The 23,811-nt window shown below is 43.1% G+C and overlaps 1 protein-coding gene across 1 annotated transcript in view; it reads left to right on the top strand.

The window, feature by feature from the left end:
* st6galnac5a (ST6 (alpha-N-acetyl-neuraminyl-2,3-beta-galactosyl-1,3)-N-acetylgalactosaminide alpha-2,6-sialyltransferase 5a) overlaps nt 1-22,704 on the top strand; it is a 74,380-nt gene extending 51,676 nt beyond the window's left edge. The window contains exons 4-5 of the mRNA XM_034104665.2: nt 16,152-16,259; nt 19,756-22,704. Coding sequence (XP_033960556.1) covers nt 16,152-16,259; nt 19,756-20,014 — 367 coding nt within the window. The 3' untranslated portion in view covers nt 20,015-22,704. The remainder of the gene's footprint in view (nt 1-16,151; nt 16,260-19,755) is intronic.
* Nucleotides 22,705-23,811: the final 1,107 nt, after the last annotated feature.

The following is a 23,811-nucleotide window of genomic DNA, read 5'->3' as shown; positions in this document are numbered from 1 at the left end:
CTTGGCACAATAAAGGTTGGGAACCCCTGCTGTAGTGTGTTGTATAGCTGTTTGTGCATGTCATGGTGCAAAGACTAAAACCCCAGAGTTTCTCTCCACCCCCCCCCCCTGCCTGAAACAGCTCCATTGTTTACATCTGCAACATAATGACATCACTATGTAACACTGGCGCTTCTATTGGCTAACGCTCCAACGCATTATACGAGATAGACAAAGGGTGAGACATCTCTAAGCAGATAACCAATCACAACAGCCCTGGTTTCAGACAGAGGGTGAAAAGAGGTGCTGCGAAACACGCCGGTGCATCACCATCTGTCTTTTGTTTTTGAAAATCAAACTAGAAAGGCACCATTGGGTAATGAAAGTGTATCGAGTTCATGTTTCCTGCTGGGACTTCACCGAGGGAAATGTTTCAAAGTAAATGTAAAATATACTGAAAAGAAGAAATAATGTGTTGTTTACGTGTGACGTACAAATGAAAGTCTTTTTGAGTTTCTGCAGCGTCTTTTCTCAAGCAGTGTTAGAGGGCTCAGATGTAATGAGTCCTAGCTGAGTCCTGAGTCTTGAGGCCATTAGCACTTAATGAAAATGCTATAACACACACACACACACACACACACACACACACACACACACACACACACACACACACACACACACACACACACACACACTGTTAGTCTCTCTCCTTTGGTCCGGAGTGTTGCTGGAGACTGAATCTGACTCCAGCGTTGAGACCGATGTCAGGGAGAAAAAGTTGAGGATGTGTTGAATGGCCGAGACCTCCTTCAGGATCCGTGTCTTCATTCATGTTAAGTGTTTAAATGTTTACAGCGAGCTTCTGATGTACCGTTATCTTTTTCATAGCATTTGGCATTAATATCCGTGGGGCTTATTTGAGGTCATTTCAGTTCTGTGGAGCGTGGGAAGAGAGAGAGGAAGAAAGCCTCAGTGCTTTCACATCCTTTTAATGATGGTTTCAAGTTTAAAGGAAGCTTTTGGCATGAAATAACATTTTAACGCATTTATAGAATGAATCCTATAGTTTATTCCAGGACTGTGAAGCTGTGTGAGCTGCAGTAATAGCAGAGGTTCTGGGTAATCAAGTGTGCGATCGGCAACCCTGCAAGCCAGTAATTGTAATTATGGGTTATGCCGTTTCAGTAAAGGTAATTAAGACGGTGTGGGATGGTGTCACATCCACGCATTTTAATAAAGCGGGCAGAGGAGAAATGAAAAGCAGGTGTCCCTCCGTGTTCAACTGCCTGATTGAGCCTCAACCGATGATTAAAGGCAAATTAGCTTTTTTAATTACTTTTTATCCCTTTTTTTTATATACATGATTGTATGCTCCTCCCATAATGCTTTGTTCTAATCACTTACAGTCTTACTATGTTTTACTGTTAGGTTTCTACTTGATTCATTTGGGGAAAGTAGCTTAGTGCTGGAACAAAGTGTGGACGTGTCGGGTTCATTCAGTTCAGGGACAGTTTGACCGTTTTCAAAGTAAACCTAAATGCTGAAAGCACTGACAGTCCTGCAAAACTAAACTGGGGTGACTTTGAAGGTCAAAAGGAGAACGAGAGCAGAAACAGAAGGCCTCGTATTCAACAGAGAACAATAGACTGTGGAGTTTACATTTACAAATCAGGTTCATATGTGTATGCTGTGCCCTACTTTGACATGTCTCCTTGCTTCAAAAAGCCTATCACGTATAATAGAGGCTTCTCAATTCTTAAATGTCCCATCCTTGACTCCCCTCCTCGACTCCTATCCTCGATACTTAGTCCCGCCCACAGGAGATGCGAGCGGAGGACTGAGGAGGGGAGCCGAGGAGAGAGGAGGGGAGCCGAGGAGAGAGGAGGGGAGCCGAGGAGAGAGGAGGGGAGCCGAGGAGAGAGGAGGGGAGCCGAGGAGAGAGGAGGGGAACCGAGGACTGAGGAGGGGAGCCGAGGAGAGAGGAGGGGAGCCGAGGAGAGAGGAGGGGAACCGAGGAGAGAGGAGGGGAGCCGAGGAGAGAGGAGGGGAAGCAGCAGGCGGTTAGAGAAAGGAGAACTCCTCTCCTCTGAGCGGTCATTTTAAAGAGACGTCCATTAATGATGACAGGAGGCAGCAGCCCTCTGTCTGAGGGACAGATGTGTTCATGACCACTTCTATATTTACTTTGATTCATTCACAGTGCGGTGTAATGAGACAATAACAGGCTACAGATGCGGGGACACACATATATATATATATAAATATATACAATTTCAGAATCAAACAAGTATGAGAGCACTCTCATAATAACGTAACACAATCAGAGACTGGATATATCTCCCCCCCCTCTCTCTCTGGTCGCTGAAATGGGGAATTGAAATTACGGGCCAAAAGTTGTATTTACAAGTATTAAAAGTATTAAAAGTAAGCAGAGGACACCAAACCAACTGAGACCTGTCTGTCCGCCGCATCTGCACACTGTACAACACACACACCTACACACTGTACCACACACACCTACACACTGTACCACACACACACCAACACACTGTACCACACACACCTACACACTGTACCACACACACCTACACACTGTACCACACACACACCAACACACTGTACCACACACACCTACACACTGTACCACATACACCTACACACTGTACCACACACACACCAACACACTGTACCACACACACCTACACACTGTACCACACACACACCTACACACTGTACCACACACACCTACACACTGTACCACACACACCTACAGCTCCTAAAGCATAATCAGGCTACAGTCGTTGTGTATTTTATTATGTGAAGCACTAAATGGTCTTAGAAAAATATGGACTCTTTGTTTGTAGATTTCTACTAAACTAAAGCAAATAAAGAGAATAATGTAGGCCTGTTATACTGAGTGATATACATTCTACACACTGCTCTGCTTTCTGCACGGACCTCACAGCTGTTCTCTCTGGAAACATCGCTTCGCGATTAAAGCAGTTTCTAAAATAATATCCAGGGGATGCATGCAGAGCTGTGATTGGCTGAGATAAGTCCGGCCGTGCGTCACGCCTCCACCGTTCCCGGAAATGCATCCGCGGAGGAACCATCAGTGTATCCTCGGTTAGAGCTCCTCCAGAGAGCCTCCTCGACGCTCGATCCTCGGTGTGCATTTAGAGAAATTAGAAGGCCTTCAAAATGGCGCGCTGAAATTCATTTCTGGGTCACTACCGGAGGACCGAGGAGTCGAGGAGGGGAAATTTGAGTATTGAGAAACCTCTAATGTGTAACGCTAGCCAATAGAAGCGTGAGTGTAACATGTGATGTCATTATGTTGCAGAAGTAAACATAGGAGTCCAATGGAGGTGTTTCAGGCAGCGGAGGAGTGTGTGGGAGAGAAAGTCCCTCTGGAGGGAACACAGGGAATGTAGCCTTTGTAGACCATCCACACAAACGTATTTAACAAACTACAGGGAAGGGAACAACCCCAAAAAGTAGAACAGGGCTTCTTTACTTAAACTGAGGAGACTCTACAGAGTCAATTATGGTTACCGTACTTTTCGGACTATAACGCGCACCTGCATATAAGCCGCAGCAGCTAAATTGTCCGTCTGTCTTGCTCTCGTTCTGTCTCTCGGTTCCACTTTTACTTTGGCGAGCGACCTGTCTCACTCTTTTCCGGCCTCCAGCTTTTCCTGCTGGAGCCCGCCCTTAAAGGTGGCGGGCGCGGACCGGTCATAGAGCCCATAGCATTAAAGGTGGTTAATTTTACCTGTGAAATCCATAGATTTAGGAGGTTCCCTAGTGGCCGTTAGCTGTACAAAAAAAATGGGGGGAAAAGTCGCGGTTTATAGTCCGAAAAGTACGGTAGGTATCTTCTAAAGTCTTCATTTTTCAAAAGACATAATTTCTTGTTTCAACAAAGTGTAAGAGTAACCTTTAAAGGTCGTTCTTTTTTATTAAAGTAGTATAAAAGTAAATTGGAGATTCTGCTCTGGAATTTTGCTACAATTTGAAGGAAACTACTACAAAAAAACATCTAATCAGCCCAAAGAATATACGTTACCTGTGTGGATGTACCTTCTCAGCACAGGTGCAGAGCATGCAAAGACTTGAAAAGAACAAAAAGTAGCCTGTAATATATGTTTATTTTAATAAAACAAAGCATTCCAGGAGCAGGAAAGTCTGCAGCGAAGTAAAGCAAGACACATTAGAAAACATATACAAATAAATATGGTTATATTGGCTAAGAAGTACAAAAACACTGTGTGAGAAGTGATTGCAAAGCAAAAGAAATGTAAGCTTTATTCTTGACGCGTTCACGCCTGAGCAATGCAACATAACGGGAGCTGAGAGTCACGTCGAGACAGAAGGGAAGTACCATAAATCAGTATCAACACCAAACTGCCTCTAATCACTGCAGTCATTAGAGCGTAAACTGTGCCTTCTTCTAATGCGACCTTTCGCAACAAAGAATCTGCTTTTCTAAACTAGCCCTAAGCTCGGTGTCCGGGGTGCATTTACTACGACGACGGGTGTTCAGCTCCAACTCCTTGGTTTGACCTTCACCCCTCAGCGGTAACATAAACACCATGATAGTAAAGTGCACCTGCTCTTTAGAAAAGATCACAACACAACAACAGAATAACCAAAGAGCAGCACGAGTGTCTTTCTCTCATCAGCTTCGTAATTAGAAAGATTTACACTTCTTCACTCATTTGATTCTGTTAGATTATCTTTCTCAAAGTAAATGACAACATGCCTGCTGGGTGTTGTTGCAAATCAACTTCAGCGTCAATATTATGAAAACAGCGTCTCCTTTATTAGATACGAGCACTCTTTCCTCGCTCTTTGAATAGAAATACGATTTGAGCACCCGAGGGTCAGACTGCAGTTAAACTCATTAACGGGGTGCTTTTGCTAGACTTTCAGAACTGAGTAAACACGACGAGACGTTTTCCTTCGCCGGCATACATCCTTCTTCCCACTCACAGCTAGCTTCCAGTCCTTTAAAGACAGCCATTGAAGCTAAGAGCTTGACATTTCACACCACATTATTCATCAGCATGTTCATAAACAAGGAAGTGAGGAAGACTTCTTAAGGGAGATTAGCTGCTGCACGCCTCCTGACTAAGACCTCCGCGCATCCACGAAGACGGCTTGATGACAACATGTTGCCCTTTGAACTTTGAAGTTTTCTAATTTGGTGTGTGTGTGTGTGTGTGTGTGTGTGTGTGTGTGTGTGTGTGTGTGTGTGTGTGTGTGTGTGTGTGTGTGTGTGTGTGTGTGTGTGTGTGTGTGTGTGTGTGTGTGTGTGTGTGTGTGTGTGTGTGTGTGTGTGTGTGTGTGTGTGTGTGTGTGTGTGTGTGTGTGTGTGTGTGTGTGTGTGTGTGTGTGTGTGTGTGTGTGTGTGTTGTGTTTGCATATCAAAACAAATCAACATGTTCCAGACAACCTGGGTCCTGTCGTAATGAAATGAAAATGAGAAGTCTGTGCTTGGGCAGCGATAGCGTCGCTTCGGTCAGACGCTGATGTGTGTCCCCGGCACAGACGTTAATAAAGATGAATATCAGACACTATTCATCACTCGGTGCAGGGCACACATTGATTCAGAGGGTTTTGGTGTTGTTTGGCAACACGGTAAAACAGCAGGGTGTGTCCATTTGGAGATATTTTTTTGTACACAATGTCGTTGTATTAAAGGTCGGAGTGGGGCGATAGAGGAAGACGATTGTTGTTTGCTTCACTGCTGAAAAAGAACAAAACTTAGGGTGTGTCTCAAATCGCTCTATTCACGATCGGCTTTGTTATTTCAGTGTCCGAATGTTTCAGAAATGTATTCTGATTAAATACTCCCTCAACAACTGCCACAATGGAACATATCGGTTAGCTTTACGTTTTAATTGTTGCACTACGAACTACTGAATACTGCTAATAATAATTGCATTGATTGTGTGACCATCTATGTTTCTACGTTTCATGTTGTCTGTGGATGTTCAATTTCCCTTTTTGCTGCATTTTAGTGAATAAAGTCTTATCTTATCTGATATTTGACATTCACTCTGGTCTTGTTACTGAATTTTACATTAAAAAATCCATATAAAATAGAAGAGACTTTAGAATCCACTAAAGAGCTGTGTCCTACTCGTCCAGTATAGTTCTATAATGCTGCATTGATTCATAGTAATTGGACCCGATGACATGAAAGCTACTGTGTTGTGAAAACCTAAAATGATCTATTAAAATATTATGCTAAACAGTGATACAAATGTAGGACACATGTTTAATAAAATTTTTAGCATCATTTCTCTAATACTATTAACTTGAAAGCACAGAGGTATTGGAAATAACATACACAAAATATACCAGTTTTAACAAGGCAATATTCTCACTAAGTTTCTCTTTTCTATGCAGCCGTGTAGACTCTGATCAAGATTACGTTTTCACACCAGTAATATCACCACTGGACACAACCTTGTATACTGTATATGCACAATGTGCAAATATGGAACAACATATTGATTATGGTCATGACCGAAAGAACGAGATTGCGGATACAAGCGGTCGAGATGGGTTTTCTCCGCAGGGTGGCGGGCGTCTCCCTTAGGGATAAGGTGAGAAGTTCGGTCATCAGGGAGGGACTCGGAGTTGAGCCGCTCCTCCTTCGCGTCGAAAGGAGCCAGTTGAGGTGGTTCGGGCACCTAGTTAGGATGCCACCTGGGCGCCTCCCTAGGGAGGTGTTCCAGGCACGTCCAGCTGGGAAGAGACCAAGGGGTAGACCTAGGACCAGGGGGAGGGATTATATCTCTTCGCTGGCCTGGGAGCGCCTTGGGACCCCCCAGTCAGAGCTGGTTGATGTGGCCAGGGAAAGGAAAGTTTGGGGCTCTCTGCTGGAACTGCTACCCCCGAGACCCGACCACGGATAAGTGGGAGAAGATGGATGGATATTGATTATGAAGTATTTCCTAATGTTTAAGCAGTTGTCTTTCTTTCCCACCAGACGTTTAGACTGTCTTTATGCATCTCTATGATCTTCACTCCATTATTGCAAACTGTTGCTAAAGAGCCACATTCAGTTTCATATTCTGAATGCACTTTGTTCAAGTTCAAAGAATGCTCTTGAAATCAAATTAATATCCACACAGCCCTCATCTAAATCATGTGTTTTAGGCTTTATTCAGAACATCCTCACAGAGGATACTGTGTACCTGTCCTGTATCACATTCAGATGATACTGTGTACCCGTCCTGTATCACATTCAGATGATACTGTGTACCCGTCCTATCACATTCAGATGATACTGTGTACCTGTCCTATCACATTCAGATGATACTGTGTACCCGTCCTGTATCACATTCAGATGATACTGTGTACCTGTCCTATCACATTCAGATGATACTGTGTACCTGTCCTATCACATTCAGATGATACTGTGTACCTGTCCTATCACATTCAGATGATACTGTGTACCCGTCCTGTATCACATTCAGATGATACTGTGTACCCGTCCTGTATCACATTCAGATGATACTGTGTACCTGTCCTATCACATTCAGATGATACTGTGTACCCGTCCTGTATCACATTCAGATGATACTGTGTACCCGTCCTGTATCACATTCAGATGATACTGTGTACCTGTCCTATCACATTCAGATGATACTGTGTACCTGTCCTATCACATTCAGATGATACTGTGTACCTGTCCTATCACATTCAGAGGATACTGTGTACCCGTCCTGTATCACATTCAGATGATACTGTGTACCTGTCCTATCACATTCAGATGATACTGTGTACCTGTCCTATCACATTCAGATGATACTGTGTACCCGTCCTGTATCACATTCAGAGGATACTGTGTACCCGTCCTGTATCACATTCAGATGATACTGTGTACCCGTCCTGTATCACATTCAGATGATACTGTGTACCCGTCCTGTATCACATTCAGATGATACTGTGTACCTGTCCTATCACATTCAGATGATACTGTGTACCCGTCCTGTATCACATTCAGATGATACTGTGTACCCGTCCTGTATCACATTCAGATGATACTGTGTACCTGTCCTATCACATTCAGATGATACTGTGTACCTGTCCTATCACATTCAGATGATACTGTGTACCTGTCCTATCACATTCAGAGGATACTGTGTACCCGTCCTGTATCACATTCAGATGATACTGTGTACCTGTCCTATCACATTCAGATGATACTGTGTACCTGTCCTATCACATTCAGATGATACTGTGTACCCGTCCTGTATCACATTCAGAGGATACTGTGTACCCGTCCTGTATCACATTCAGATGATACTGTGTACCCGTCCTGTATCACATTCAGATGATACTGTGTACCTGTCCTGTATCACATTCAGATGATACTGTGTACCTGTCCTGTATCACATTCAGATCATATCTGGAAAGGTAGTGGACTGTTAGTATGTCTGTTACCAAAGTCCTTCTTTATATCTGTTTTTAAAGAAGCTCTTAACATTTCCTTACCTCCTCTAAAGTGTCCCAGGAAGATGTGGTTTTTATTGCACTCTCCTTCGGCAGGGGGAAATGCTCAGAATTCAAATGCTCAGCAGGCTTTCTATTTAAAAGCTTTCCGTCTGTCTGCCCCCCCTACGCTGCTGCCTCTGTGAGAAATAAGAGAAACGGCTCACAAGCAGCCTGGCTAACCCTCCACTCAGAATGTGTCACCCTCATCAACCGAGTGAGGAGAAGGCTGCCTGGTTGTTCTTGTCAACACTTTTCTTATCAAGCCGAGCTTCGTTTCTCTGAGTTGCTGTGGATGCTGAGAGTGTGTGTGGAGAGTGTGTGTGGGGACAGAGGAGGAGCGGTAGCAAGCTCTGTGAAAGCAGAGGTGGTCGAGAGAACGGCAGATCTGTCAAACTGCACTTCATCTCCTCGCTGCTCTTTACGGCAGTCAAAAACAAATGATGACCAGGAAAGCTTATTGTAACGCATGTTTAAAGGGCCCGTGTCATGCTTTCCCGGTTAGTACCCGTCCCCTTGTTTGTTATGAAGGTTTTTATGCATGTGAACGTTCTGCAGAGTCAAAACCCTCAAAGTACACCCTGTAGCGAGTAAAACTCTAACACAGTCTGTGCTGCCCCAAAACACCTCGTTGGAGATTTCTCTTTTTCCATTGTTTGCTTCCTGGGTTCTGTGACGTGTGAACACCCACATCAACAGCACATGACCCAAATGGTCCAATCCGCGGAGCACCTCACACACCAGGATCCCTTGGCTAACTATAGGGAGTCCCCATTGACTTGCATAGCTCCCTGAACGCTGGTAATAGACGAGTTGGGATGGCGGAGAAATTCTCTCCGCAGACCCATTCTCACGGCGTTATAAAGCTTTTTCTTACTCGATATCAAGCCACACTTATCGTTTTTACTTCGGCTGTGAGTGTTTGTGTGTGCTCAGGATGAGTTTCGCTTGTTCTCGCTGTATCGCCGACCAGGAAACCTGTCCGCTCCTCGCAGCAATGAGCCTCGCAACGTCCCGACCAATCAGAGCACACTGGGCTCACAGGGAGGGGGGGGGCAGGAGCTCCAACAAGCGGTGTAGGACAGAGAGTGAATACACATACTATTCAGAGATGCTGTTTGAGAAACCAAGGCAAGTTTATTTATATAGCACTTTTCAACACAAGGCAATTCAAAGTGCTTTACAAAAAATGAAAGACATTAAGTATTAAAAAAGAAAAGCTAATAAAATAAACATTAAAAGAAAAAATACATGGATAAAAGTTACAGTGCAGTTTAAGATGTGAATAGTTCAATTAAAAGCAGCGACAAAAAGTAAAAGAGAGAGAGAGAAACCAATGTGATTTTGGAAAATTGCACAATTTAAATCTATTTTAGTAGTTACAAGCTAGCTCTGCTTGCAACATAAGGACAACAGTTCCACCCCGGAGTTGCCCAAAACAATCGTTTATTTTATGCAACACAGTGGTTACAACCAACACTAAACCAGAACAGCGGAGCGGTGTCCTGCTGCAGCGAGCAGGGCAGCTGAGAGCGAGCGAGAGCCTGTTCTGCAGCCAGTGATGTACCTGAACGCGTTCAATGAACGATCGTTCATGAACGCGTTCATATTTTGGGCGAACGTGAACTGAACGTACTGTATTTCCGCTAGATGAACGTAATTGAGAACGCGTTCATTCTCAGCGCTGTATAACGGCGTTCAAAAGTGCGTTCATTCTCAGCACTGTATTATAACGGCGTTCAAAAGTGTGCCAGATTTCATATGCCTTTCAGCCGAAAACCCAGTTAAAACACACCGTAAACAGGCTTCAAAATAATGCGGAAAACCACCCAATCTGGCAACAGCAAGCTGCCTGAGACGCGTACGCGCCTGTCACCCCTGGCTGTCGCACTAAAATATAAATATACTAAATATATCAGACTCCTCACAACAAACAATGTGGAACCGCGGAACCGGCGAGCATTGAATGAATGAATGAATTAGTATGGACGAAGCCGAGAGCAGCTGCAGCAGCACTCGCTCAGAGTCAGAGTCTCCGGCAGGGGTGGGGAACCTCCGGCCTCCGGGCCGTATACGGCCCGCGAGACAATTTATAAACACACGCAAAAAATGAAAGAAATCTAGACCGCAAAAAAATTAAACAAGCAAGTGCCTGTTTTTCCTGGCCAAGGTCAGGGTCCTTGAACACAACACGAGCCTAACGTGTCATCACGTGGTATATGTCTCGACTGACAGCAGGGGTGCAGTTCTGACGGAGAGCACCAGAACGCCACTCCAGCACTTCAGAAGTTGCAGTACCGATAAGTCCATACACATGCCGTAGTTTCTGCGTGTCTGTGTCTTTAGCTGAAAGCCCAGTGGCGATCTGCTCATCTGTCATACTGATCAGACAGTCAATAACTGTGTTGTTATCATTAGCATCTGGTTAGCTAGCTATGCTAACGAATATAAGAAGCTTTTTCTCCAACCAGTGAGGTAAAGGCACATCTTTATATGATCATTATAGTTATAAAAAAAACAAGAGAATAAAGTAAACAGGTATAAAATACTATATGACAGTTATTAATAAAGAAGAATACAGTTTGAAAGGGGAGTGATTTGTCAAATATCCATAAATTAAAAGAAAATCTGCTTACAGTTGTGTTTGGGTGTTGAGAGATGTGTCCATAGATCTCTAATGTTGCTCTCAAAGTGCACCAGATTGATGCTTTTAACTTCAACATTTAAAATAAAATCTTCCCAGGGGAGCATGCTCCCCGGACCCCCCTAGAGGAGGTTAGGTCCCCCCCACTTAAATCATGTTCACATGGATAGGAAACTAAATACATTTGCACACATCTTGTGTCCATATCTTTCTGTGTTGGTGGTCACGCCACACCCTGCACGTGCACGTGCATGCGCGAGTCATGGTGAGATATCTGGATCAAGAGGTTGCTTTGTCTTTGCACAGAATGAAATGAATGGGCTGTGATTTTAGTTTTTTTAAGCAGAGGTCAATAACTTGTACGGCCCTCTGAGGATATTGTAAACATTGAAATGGCCCATTAACATCGTACAGGAGACAAATAATAGCTCGCAGCAACGTATTGAAAAAATAACTATGAACTATAAATTAGTTCATTTTTGAAACCATGAACTTTAGTTCAACATTTTGAATTATGAACTATGAACTGAACTAGTTCATTTTCAAATGTGTGAACTGTGAACTGAACTAGTTCATTTAGAAAGTGAACTTTCCCAACACTGTCTGCAGCCCTCTTATCTCCTGGAATCAGCGCCACAGGTGGGTCCCATCACTGATTACAAGAAACACACCGGTCACAGCAGCACCACCTGGTGGCCAACCACAGGGTTGTCACACAGTAGAGCTCAACAATGGAATTATGATCAGTAGAAATGGCCATGACATGGGACCTTTAAAGGGTTCAAAGCAAAGGTAGGATGGAAATAACTTTTGATTGACACTTTCTCTGTTCGTTCATCACTTGATGGAAAAAGCGTAACATCTATTGGACGGATCTCCATGACATTTAGAACAAATCGTACCAATCCTATAATTACGTTCATAAATGACTCTGTGTGCTATAGTTGGCCCTGCTCCCTCTTTAAATATTTGATGAGGAAGATCACATAATATAAATGATGTGCTTTAAGTAGAACACATTTCCTTCCTCCTTCATTGTTATTTAACTTGTATTGCAGCATTTCAAGTAAAGGCTGCAGGCTTTACTTATATTTGTTTTTGTAAGGACGTTTCCAAAGAGGCCATCTTAAAATACACCTGGTAGCGGAACACCTCCACTGGTCCCCTGGCAGAGTCCCAGTGAGGTTTGTTTGAGCGTGACGGGACCACAGCTGGGCTGACTCAGCTGAAGGACTCAGCTGAAGGACTCAAACTCATCCCTGCTGAATGCCGTTATATCAGCTCGTACTTTTAATATGTCACACTGTGGGCGAGAGAACAAGAGCAGTTGTGATTCATTTTTGGAAATGATAAATGTATTTAATGAATGCTGATGGTTCCAAAAGTGCACAGCAGCTAAACCTCCTGCATGACTGTGCTTGGCAGCGATTACAGACGTGGCTTCGAGCCGACCGGCATCACGTTTTCCTCCCAACTGCTTTGTGAGACAGGAGCTAGATGCCATGCTCTGCTTTGAGCTAAATGCTAACATGCTCATAGGTCATCATGCGGATGGTTTGCTACCCCGTGCCAGTGTTGTAGTCAAGTCACCAATTCACGAGTCCAAGTCACCCTCGAGTCACCGCTCTTCGAGTCCGAGTCACCAAGGGAGAGTCGTAGTCGAGTCCGAGTCCAAGTCCGAGTCACCCAAGGAGTGTCCAAGTCGAGTCCGAGTCCGAGTCATCATTACCTGTGTTCGAGTCCGAGTCCAATTCCGAGTCACTTAAGAAGAGTCCAAGTCAAGTCCGAGTCACAAGTCTTCATGTATTAATCTTCGTGGATATATGTTTTGAAATGTAGCTGCTCCTCTACATTGCTGTTATCCTGTCTATTGAACTGCTGTGAAGCGAGTTTGGCTACAATTCTTGTAATAGGTGCTATACAAATATAAAGCTTATTTCTAATATTAATATTATTATTATATATAAATAGACTATATTTAAAATGAGTTACCTTTTAGAGAAGTGATTATATTTGTATGCCAATATTTTCCTATGGTAAAGTTTTCGTTTTGCACTTTTATTTTGATAGTAATAAGATCGGGACTCTTATTTTGAAGGAACTTTTACGGGTTAAATCAGTTTACCGATAAAGATTTATCCCCAGAAAGCACATGGCTACTTAGCATGCAAAATGACGTCATTCTGCATGTTAAGTATGTGCTTTCGTTATCGGCTGAATCTTTATTTATTGATTAGATCACGTTACTCTGATGATAGTGTTCAAGACAGCCTATATGTCTGAACTCGATCCTTAGAGTAATGTGTTACGGAGCCTTCTCTTCTATATTGTTTCCACATAAGAGCATTTTGCGCTGCTCTTTTCCAATGTGGAAGCAGAATGTGTGAAAGCATACAGCACGATGCGGGGTGTGTCTCTAGACATCTCTAGACTGGAACAGCGGGGCCCAGTACGTGAACTCGCCATACAGGATAGAGGACATCAGACTCCAGAGAAAATGTGCTCGAGTCCGAGTCCAAGTCGGAGCGTCAATGTACGAGTCGAGTCCGAGTCATCGTGGGGGGGGGGGAATTCACGAGTCCGAGTCCGAGTCATCCTGTGCGAGAATTCACGAGTCCAAGTCCGAGTCGCGTCAATCAGTGCGCGAGTCCGAGTCGAGTCACGAGTCCCGAAAATCGGCACTCAAGTCCGACTCGAGTCCGAGTCCAGGACTCGAGTACTCCATCTCTGCCCGTGCTACAGCCATACTTTGACATATTTGGAGGCATCTTGGGACACTGATCTCCCAACTCTGCAGAACGCGTTCAACTTTAACTCCAATTACAAGTCGCATTTAATTGAAGAACGCTTGCAGTGATTAACTGTAAGGAAGACGGGCACAAACATTGGCGGACATTCAATAGAATTTTCATGTGAATAGCCGACCTTTATTATGGTGAATAGATGTGTTTTGTAAGGCTGTAGTGCGACAGCAAATGCAGAGAATGGCGTTTCGACGCATGCGTTTCCAAGAAACCCAGCCATTCGTCGTCAGTGGGTGAAATTTGTTCAGATAACACGGGCAAACTTCACGGAGCCGAAGCTGACGAGTACTTCGGCAGTCGTGTGCTCCCGTCATTTTACTGACGATTGTTTCGAGATTCCTCTGTCTCTAGCTCAAATTGAAAGTGGAATACATAAGAAACGAGTATTTTATTATGTTTTCTGGCTGATTTAATGCATCATTAGCCTGTACCATTGTGTACAACGCCATTTATTGCCTGTCGATTAGGCGACCGGAGGCCTCGTCATCCGATAATCCGGTACACAGTGTCGAAGTGTACACTACAGTCATCATATAGACATGATAGACTAACAGTACTGTGAGTACAGCCTACACTTGACAGGCAGCCTGGCTAGCCTAGGATTAGGACCATACTACGTCAAAAGACCGATTGGCTCTAGCTGTATATCATGCTAGTATACAATTCATTTACATTTATTCATGTAATTAATGCCCATAAGGCTGTTACATATACAATAATAAATGTGACAAGATAATTTATGTGAACCTGACCCTGGTATGTTATGAAATGTACCCTACATGCAGTCATCCTCGGGCATAGCCATAGGCCTACAGTGCATGCATGCCAACTTTTGCAATATATAATATAGCGCCTAGCGTGAGCTATGCTTAGGGACCTACCAGTCAAGATTATTTGTGCGTAGGGGTGCATCATCTGGCGCCTGGTCCTGGTCATCCTCGCCATTGCCCATGCCGTGAACTAACTCCATCTCCTCGGGCTCGAACAAATAAGGACGTAATGGTCCATCGTCTGGCTCAATATTCTCACCATCGTCGCTTACTGAACCGGATTCAGATTCAGTTCCTAAAACTACATTTTCGCAGGAAAGCCGAGAGGATGTTTCTGACTCGCTATCATCACTGGATACCTCGTGCAATCCTTCTTCTTTGTCTGGTATATTTGCCCTTCCACGTTCATTCTGCATAGGTGCCATGGTTTGTTATCGTTTCGTCTTCCTGAGTTTTCCTCACTTCCGGTTTGGCTGAATCGATCATTTCGTTTCTAAAAAAGTTCGGGGAAGCTGCAATAAAGTGCTTCTAACATGCGTAAGGCAATTATTATATTTTTTTAATCAGGTGTGATTGTTTTGGTACGTAATTATGCTTGTATATAAGTTAAAACGAAACTATTTGGGGTTCAATTTCCACTATCCCTTTAACTTGAAAACCCTCTAAAGGCGACTTTAAATGTTTTTATTCCACAGCCTGAATAACAGAAGCTTCTGATAAACAGTATGCTTTTATATTTCAACATGTTCTCATTTCTGCGTTTTTCAGCGAACTTTGATTCGGGCTTATTTATTCATTCAAATCCCCAAAATCAAAGTTTTGGTTATTTTGTTTAGCGTTAGTTTGAGTATTTTACTTTGAACTGGATGTTTTTTTAGTCCTTTTAGGAGTGGTGTTGGAAGTGTTATGACTGGAGCCCATTAAATCTATTCAAAACCAACAAGGGATTCTTGAAACATGCGTGATAGTCAGGCTGTTGTGTTACTTCATCTGACAGAACCCTATGAGACGGGCATTTAAATGTAGAGAGACTTCTATGTCAAAATAATTTCATATTTCTTTCGTAATAGCATTTCTCAGAAAACTCTCCAGTGTGAAGCAGATGGTTCTGCAGCTTTGTCTTCTCTACTTCCTGCACCACATGCAAACCCCGACTGCTCTCTGATTGAGGGTTTGATTATTTCACAGGGTTCATTTGTATCCATCGATACGTAGGATAGATTTGTCTTTTAATGAAGCTGCGAGGAATGTTCTTGCAGTCAGAAAAATCGACCTCTGGATCGAGATGAATCTTTATTCTGCCATAATATGCCAATGTGAGATTTTCTAAATATCTATCCCAGTTAATCACATTCCAAAAAAATCCAACGAGGTCCATTTGTAATCCTCGTGATCTCCCACGCATGAAATCCATCTAACTGCCTGATCCTCTCTCCTCTGCAGAAGAGTCTCTAACTCCTGGCTGAGCACCGGCTGGTTCACCATGACCATCGCCCTGGAGCTGTGCGACCGGATCAACGTGTACGGCATGGTGGCCCCCGACTTCTGCAGGTGAGCTGTGGAGCTGCATGTGAAACACCATCAGCTCTCTAACTCCATCACTGGTCTTCTCTAAAGAAGAGGGACCAATGGAAGCGTTGTCTTGTTGCCGTCGGTCGGCATGGAAACATTCATTAGCTAACAATGACATTATTGTTCTATTAATATAAAGGGAGGTCAGGTACTCTTTAAAACAGCTGCTAGTTATGGGTACTTTTTACTGAAGTACATTTCAAAGCCCTCTCTACTTTGACTTGAGTAAAGAAGTTTAGTCAATACTTCTACTTTTACCAGAGTATTTTTAAACATGTGTATCTGTACTTCTACTTGAGGAAAGGATGTCTGTACTTTTGCCATCTCTGAGCAGAGGTGTAAATGCAGTCGCTCGCGTATAGAAATGCATAGCAGCACATCGCCCTGATAAGAAAGATTGAAACTAAATGTATGCAGGCAGCTGATAGATAAAGTGTCACTGTGACTGCAGGTGATTTTTGATTGCTTAAATTGCCTGAAGATTAGTAAAAATGAAGAATAATTATTCTCACAGAGTTTTAGTATTTGTGTGCATGTGAGATAAAAGAGAGAGTGGGGCTCTCACTCTGCTCCTCTGTGTGGCCACATCATGGCAATGTGTGAAGAAGCTTTGTTCAACATGCTGTGCAGAATGACGTGTTCTGTCATATCTGTGCAGACAGGCTTCCCTCTAGCCACAAGAGAGATTCGGCTCGCAGTACATTTGACATGATTATTTTACAGAAAATTCAACATATTCTTCGTCCTACTATGACTACTTAGACTTTTTTGACATTTAACTATACTAACTATACTAACTATAACTTTTCTTCAAAATTGTCCACATACAGTACTATGACTTTTTTTCTAAATCTTGACATATGTACTATTCCGTAACTTGCTTTTCAACATACTAGACGGTGACATTTCGTTTTGACATACTTAACTACAGTATGACTTTATTTCGACACACTATACTCTGACTTTCTTTCAAAAATGTTGGACACACTAAACAAAGTATTTTTCGACACGCTATACTACAACTTGGTTTTCAACATTTAAAAAATATCTCATGACTTTTCATTTTTTTTTTTCGACATTCTAAGACTTTTTTTAACAGTCAATAAAACGACTTTTATTTGGATTTTTTGACATACCTTTTTCATATTTTTCAACTTGATTATAGGGAAAACACTCGGAACGGGAAGTTGTTGACTCATGAAGGAGCTTTTAGTGTGTCTGTTATTGGAGGTAGAGGACACCATCTTTACAGGGAGGCCATTATACCAAACATATTAGTATGGGCCATGTGGAGGAAATGGAAATAATCAGACAATTACAAACAAAATGGAACTTACTTTAAAACAGAGCGAACACAAAACCAAAATCCAGGTTAAATAATCCAAGGTCAGAACCGCTGATATTTTTCCCACTGAGTATTTTGAAAAAAGAAAAGGGCATTTTTTACCTTTCATAAATCTCAGAACAAAATAATATTTCCCTCTCTTTTCACTGAGCAGGTTAAAATAACATGACCAGGACACTGCTCCCCTTCAGCACACATGCAAAGCATTATGGGATACATAGCTGAGGGGGACTGTCCTGCTCCTATAGCAACAACTCAACAAGCATCTCATTAGCCGAGTTTAATGGTTTGAATAGCTCACGTCTCTCTCATCTCAGCCAACGCTGTAATTGAGGGATTTTATTGGACAAGGAACAAATCTTATTATATTTCTCAATAAAAAAGAACAAACTGTAAAATGCTCGGTATATCTTTGTTCCCGCTGCTGATTGATTAAATCATTTTGGTATAGGCACAAGTCCAATCTTATAATGAGGAGAGATGTCGGTTCGTCTCTTTGAACAAATGGTTGTCGACGCTCATATTTGGCAATAAGTCGTTACAAGTGAAGTCTGCAGATGTGACTGGATGTGATCCAACTGATAATGTGTTTTGTCGACATTATTTAAATTCTTAATGAAGGGTAGACAACTATGCAGTGACTTTCTGCTAAGTCTTTTTATTAATGTACCATGACTTTTAACGACATACTACAGCATAACATTTTAATTACATTACTTTATGACATACTCTACCACGACTTTCGTACAACAAGGATCATTTCCTGTCATTCTGCAACACGGGGTCGCACAGCGAAATGCAGTGTGTCGTTAAATTCTGAAAAACAAACGAGACAGAATAAAAACTGTAGTATTCCTTAAAGGGGACATGTTATGCAAAATCCACTTGTTCATGTCTCTTCTACATCACCATGTGTCCCCTCTTCTCCATGTCTCTTCTACATCACCATGTGTCCCCTCTTCTTCATGTCTCTTCTACATCACCATGTGTCCCCTCTTCTTCATGTCTCTTCTACATCAACATGTGTCCCCTCTTGTTCATGTCTCTTCTACATCACCATGTGTCCCCTCTTCTTCATGTCTCTTCTACATCACCATGTGTCCCCTCTTGTTCATGTCTCTTCTACATCAACATGTGTCCCCTCTTGTTCATGTCTCTTCTACATCACCATGTGTCCCCTCTTCTTCATGTCTCTTCTACATCAACATGTGTCCCCTCTTGTTCATGTCTCTTCTACATCACCATGTGTCCCCTCTTCTTCATGTCTCTTCTACATCACCATGTGTCCCCTCTTGTTCATGTCTCTTCTACATCAACATGTGTCCCCTCTTGTTCATGTCTCTTCTACATCACCATGTGTCCCCTCTTCTTCATGTCTCTTCTACATCAACATGTGTCCCCTCTTCTTCATGTCTCTTCTACATCAACATGTGTCCCCTCTTCTTCATGTCTCTTCTACATCAACATGTGTCCCCTCTTCTTCATGTCTCTTCTACATCAGCATGTGTCCCCTCTTCTTCACGTCTCTTCTACATCAACATGTGTCCCCTCTTCTCCATGTCTCTTCTACATCAACACGTGTCCCCTCTTCTTCATGTCTCTTCTACATCAACATGTGTCCCCTCTTCTACATCAACATGTGTCCCCTCTTCTTCATGTCTCTTCTACATCAACATGTGTCCCCTCTTCTTCATGTCTCTTCTACATCAGCATGTGTCCCCTCTTCTTCACGTCTCTTCTACATCAACATGTGTCCCCTCTGTGGAAAGAGACTCTGAAAGTTTCAGGAACAAAGATTCTCTCTCTTTTTGATCCATTTCTTGAGCTTGAGCTTGAGCTTCAATAATCAGGATACATGTATTTATTATCCTTGGAAGTAGTCATCACATACAGTACAGAGCATTTGGTACAAGTATTATCCAAGGCCCACGTCAGAAATGAGCATGCTTGTCATATGTCTCTCTCCATAGCTATCGTATGCCTCAAACAGTCCTGATGCTCTTCTGGGTAATCAGACACCCTGTCATGTACTCAGCTACAGTTGGGATACCTTTGTTACCATTGGGAGAGTACATTCAGTACTTCCCCAACACTAAATAAACGTATTATAATTATTCTGTCTTTCCGCAGGGAGCCGCAGCAACACTCCGTCCCGTACCACTACTACGAGCCGCGGGGTCCAGACGAGTGCGCCATGTACATCTCCCATGAGCGCGGGCGGAAGGGCAGCCACCACCGCTTCATCACGGAGAAGAGGGTCTTTGCCAAGTGGGCTCGGACTTTTGACATCCACTTCTACCAGCCCGACTGGACACCCCCTCCTCTCCCAGCCAACCAGACTCTAGAAGCCACAGCCACGGCGGCGCCCCTGGTACCCCAGAAGACGTGACCTGTGTTGGGAGGGGGAAACATACTTTAGAGATTCATCTAGGAAAGAGACTACAGACGGGGAAGTGTTTGCATTGAAGGCTGCTGGACACTTATCAAAGGATGAAACATGAAGAAGGCAAGATATAGTTACCACAGAAGAAGAGTCCTGCTGGATGTTTGGTGCCAACATTTCTCCAGCTCCAGCAGTGTGTTCGGTGTCATGAGTTCAAAGTTGAACATCCATCGTACAACTTTGTAAAGTGATTTTATACAAAGAGAAACATCATTACACGCTCTCAATGCATGCAGTGTCTTACTGTGGATCCTCCTCGTGTGTGTGTGTGTGTGTGTGTGTGTGTGTGTGTGTGTGTGTGTGTGTGTGTGTGTGTGTGTGTGTGTGTGTGTGTGTGTGTGTGTGTGTGTGTGTGTGTGTGTGTGTGTGTGTGTGTGTGTGTGTGTGTGTGTGTGTGTGTGTGTACCTGAGGGATCGCAGCGGATACTAACTTGAGTTTGGGCTCTCCACAGAGCCCCCGCTGGATGAAGGACCTTTGCAGAATTCACAGTGCTCTGAAAGAACACCATTGCAATGTACCTAATCTAACGATGTGGCGCTGGAGACGGTGCCACACGAATAACTATAATAGTGTGGTTAAAGTCCAAGTATGATTCATCACCATAATTCTCTCGCTGTACTCAAAATGTGAAGAGGTCAAGTTGGATCAGATTCTTTGTGCCGTGCAACAAAACATCCGGTATGAATCCCTTCCCTGACTTTCATTTGGACTGCCTTTCAGACGTGCGCATTGTAAACTCAAGTGTCAAACTTTGCACCGCGCCCCGGCTGAGTGACATGCTGGAAGGTTTTATCTCGTGTGTGTGTGTGTGTGTGTGTGTGTGTGTGTGCCTCCTGGCCCGTACGTATGTATCATAAGGCCTTGTGGGCTCCTGTCAGCACCTAATCGAGCAATTTATAAAGCTACAAGGCAGATTTAAACACACAGCCATGTCACACGAGACAAGTGGGAGATTAAAATGGAGAGCAGGGATGCAGCGGCGCCATCCATCCTGCTCCACAGCGCTCGTCTGCGGCCTCAATCTCCTCGCAGGAAAATTGCAGTTTTTTGTTAAACTGACGAGTGTGTGACGTGTCCGTCTTCTCGTCTCTTGTGTTGCGTAGCACTCTCCTCTCATTTGATGGAGTGTGGACTAGCCCTTCCTCGATCTGAGATCCTCCATGTTCTCCTCCATGAATAAGAATCGGGTGTCGGCAGAAAGCGACGAGACCTGTGCTTATCTTAATGGTCCCGCGTCCGTATTGATTTCCCCCTCATCTCTGTAATGTAAGTAACGAGAGGAGGAATGCCGTGGGTCGGACACGGAGGCGCTCACACATCGTAGACGCGGCGATTACTTTGCATCCATCGCAAAGAGCTGCAGGGTGATGCTACTGTACTGAGTCCTGCTGCTCGAGGAGAGACACAGAGATGTGTTGGTTTACTCATCTGAGTGCACGGCAGGGTTCCTCGGCGGAGTGATACACACACTCGGTTTGTCTTTTTGGGCTGCAAGCTATTTTCATTTTAGTTTAATTGTTTGTTCTCTGAAATGTCAGAAATTAGTCACCATTTCCCGGAGCCCACGGTGACATTTTCAGACTCCTGCTTTTGTACAAACAACAGATATTAAATTGGTATAACTGTATAACGGAGCCTCGCGACCGACAAGGTGACACCAGTGAGCACTTCAAATGCTTCATGGATAAGGTTTGGTATTACTCTCTTCGTGCAGATATTCAGTTTGACGTATCTCTCATATCTGTACAGTAAAGATGGAGCTGAAGCCAGCAGATGCTTCCAGTAGCTTAGCATGAAGTGAAAAGTGAAAGACAAGCCCATTGGCGGTTTTACCGGGGGCTTACACCGGGGACTACTTTTAGTCCCAGCCAAGAAAAACAGCACGAAAGATAAAACATCAACCTGTGTTTTATAGAAGAAAACTTTAAATATAATGTACAACCTAGTGATCTTTGGATGGTGGTGTATATATAACCAAGTATATTAACTAAGTGCTGTCATAAGTAAAGTACAAGTATGTCAAAATTGTACTAGAGTATTCCTCTGTTATATTACTTTCTGCTTATATTCCAAGGAGGGAAAAGTTATTCGACGCTTATCTCAATTTGGCTCTTCATTGATGAATCCTTTAAATACTGTCACGTGTATTTGTATGTTATAAAAACAGAATTATATAAAATCCTACCGCATTGAGAGGAGCCATCATGCAGGTCGCTGTCTTTTCCTTCTGATACTTTAGGTAGATGTTGCTGATAAAACTAGTTAAGTAACATCTTGAATTCTGAACATTTGAGTGTTTTTAGGACTATGGTATTTATATTTGAACTGATATAGGATTTCAGTCTGTCTTCCTCCGCCGCCTGGCTCTCATTTCTGTTTCTATGCTAAGCTAACCAGCTGCAGACTCAGCTGTACTGTACTGTACAGACATGACAGTGGTATCAGTCTGTACTCTCAGAAGAAGTCCCATTGCTCATAATGACGAACATGCCTTTCAAAGGGTTACTCAACTGTTAAAAATGTATTTCCTTTTGAAGGACTAATTGATAATAACTTAGCTCTGATGTTGTTAATAGGATTTGTTTGCACATGATGGAAATGTGTCATTCCACTCAATAAAACATGTTTACCAACAGTCCCGCATTCAGTAGTTTTTCTATAGATAACAAAAACAAGGTGTGTGTGTGTGTGTCCTAGCATTACTATACTTGTGGGGACCTACATCTGTTTACACAGTCACGTGTGGGGACTCACCTCCCTTATGGGGACAAAATGGAGGTCCCCATAAGGTGAATCATTAATTTTAGGGTGAAGACTTGGTTAGGTTTAGAATTAGGGTAAGGGTTAGGTTAAGGGTAAGGGTTAGGCATGTTATGGTTAAGTTTAGGATAAGTCTCCAGGAAATGCATGCAAGTCAATGTAATGTCCCCTGAAGTGATGTATACATGGGGTGTGTGTGTGTGTGTGTGTGTGTGTGTGTGTGTGTGTGTGTGTGTGTGTGTGTGTGTGTGTGTGTGTGTGTGTGTGTGTTAGCCCTCAGACATGAAGATGAAACATGGAGGGGAGGCCAGTGACTCACCTTCACCCTCCACTGACGGCAGCTGTGATTCTTACTTTTCAATCTCTGTCTCCCTGTCTGCTCGTGACATCGGACTCAGACTCATCAGTCACACTGAAACTATAATGGAAGACATGCGGCGTTACAAGGCCATTATTCCCACGAGCTAAAAACATCTGACCGACTTCATGGCCGAGCGCTGGACCATCTCTCTTTTGTGTTTGGAAAAGTACAGCCTCATAAACTGAGGGTAACATAGATCAAGCAAACATCAGGGGACGATAAAGGGAATACAAGTATGCGTTAAAGGAGGATAAACAATTCAATAGGGAGACAGATCAATAAAATGTGCTTAACGTGCATTAAGGAGGATTGATTTCTCATTATAAAGTATCATAAGACTGAGATGAAAATGTAGGCGTTTTATTTTTTACATCTTCAATTTAAGTCACGGTGCACTCACTGGAGCTTTTAACCAGGTCTCAGTCTTGAACGGCAGCTTTTCTGTTTTCAGCTAGTAAGTATGGAACTTTGGTCATGTGACAACAGGTGTATGAAGACCATGAGATCTCACTGAAGAAAAAAAAGGATTTGTTTTGCCATGCAAAGTCTATAAAATAAAAAAATGTTAATTGACTCACCTTAAGGTAAAAAGTTGTTCTGGAGCTTTTAAATCGTATCATA

This window comes from Pseudochaenichthys georgianus, chromosome 17, assembly GCF_902827115.2.
Source record: "Pseudochaenichthys georgianus chromosome 17, fPseGeo1.2, whole genome shotgun sequence".
Lineage (NCBI taxonomy): Eukaryota > Metazoa > Chordata > Actinopteri > Perciformes > Channichthyidae > Pseudochaenichthys > Pseudochaenichthys georgianus.
This window is presented reverse-complemented; position numbering and strand designations above follow the sequence as displayed.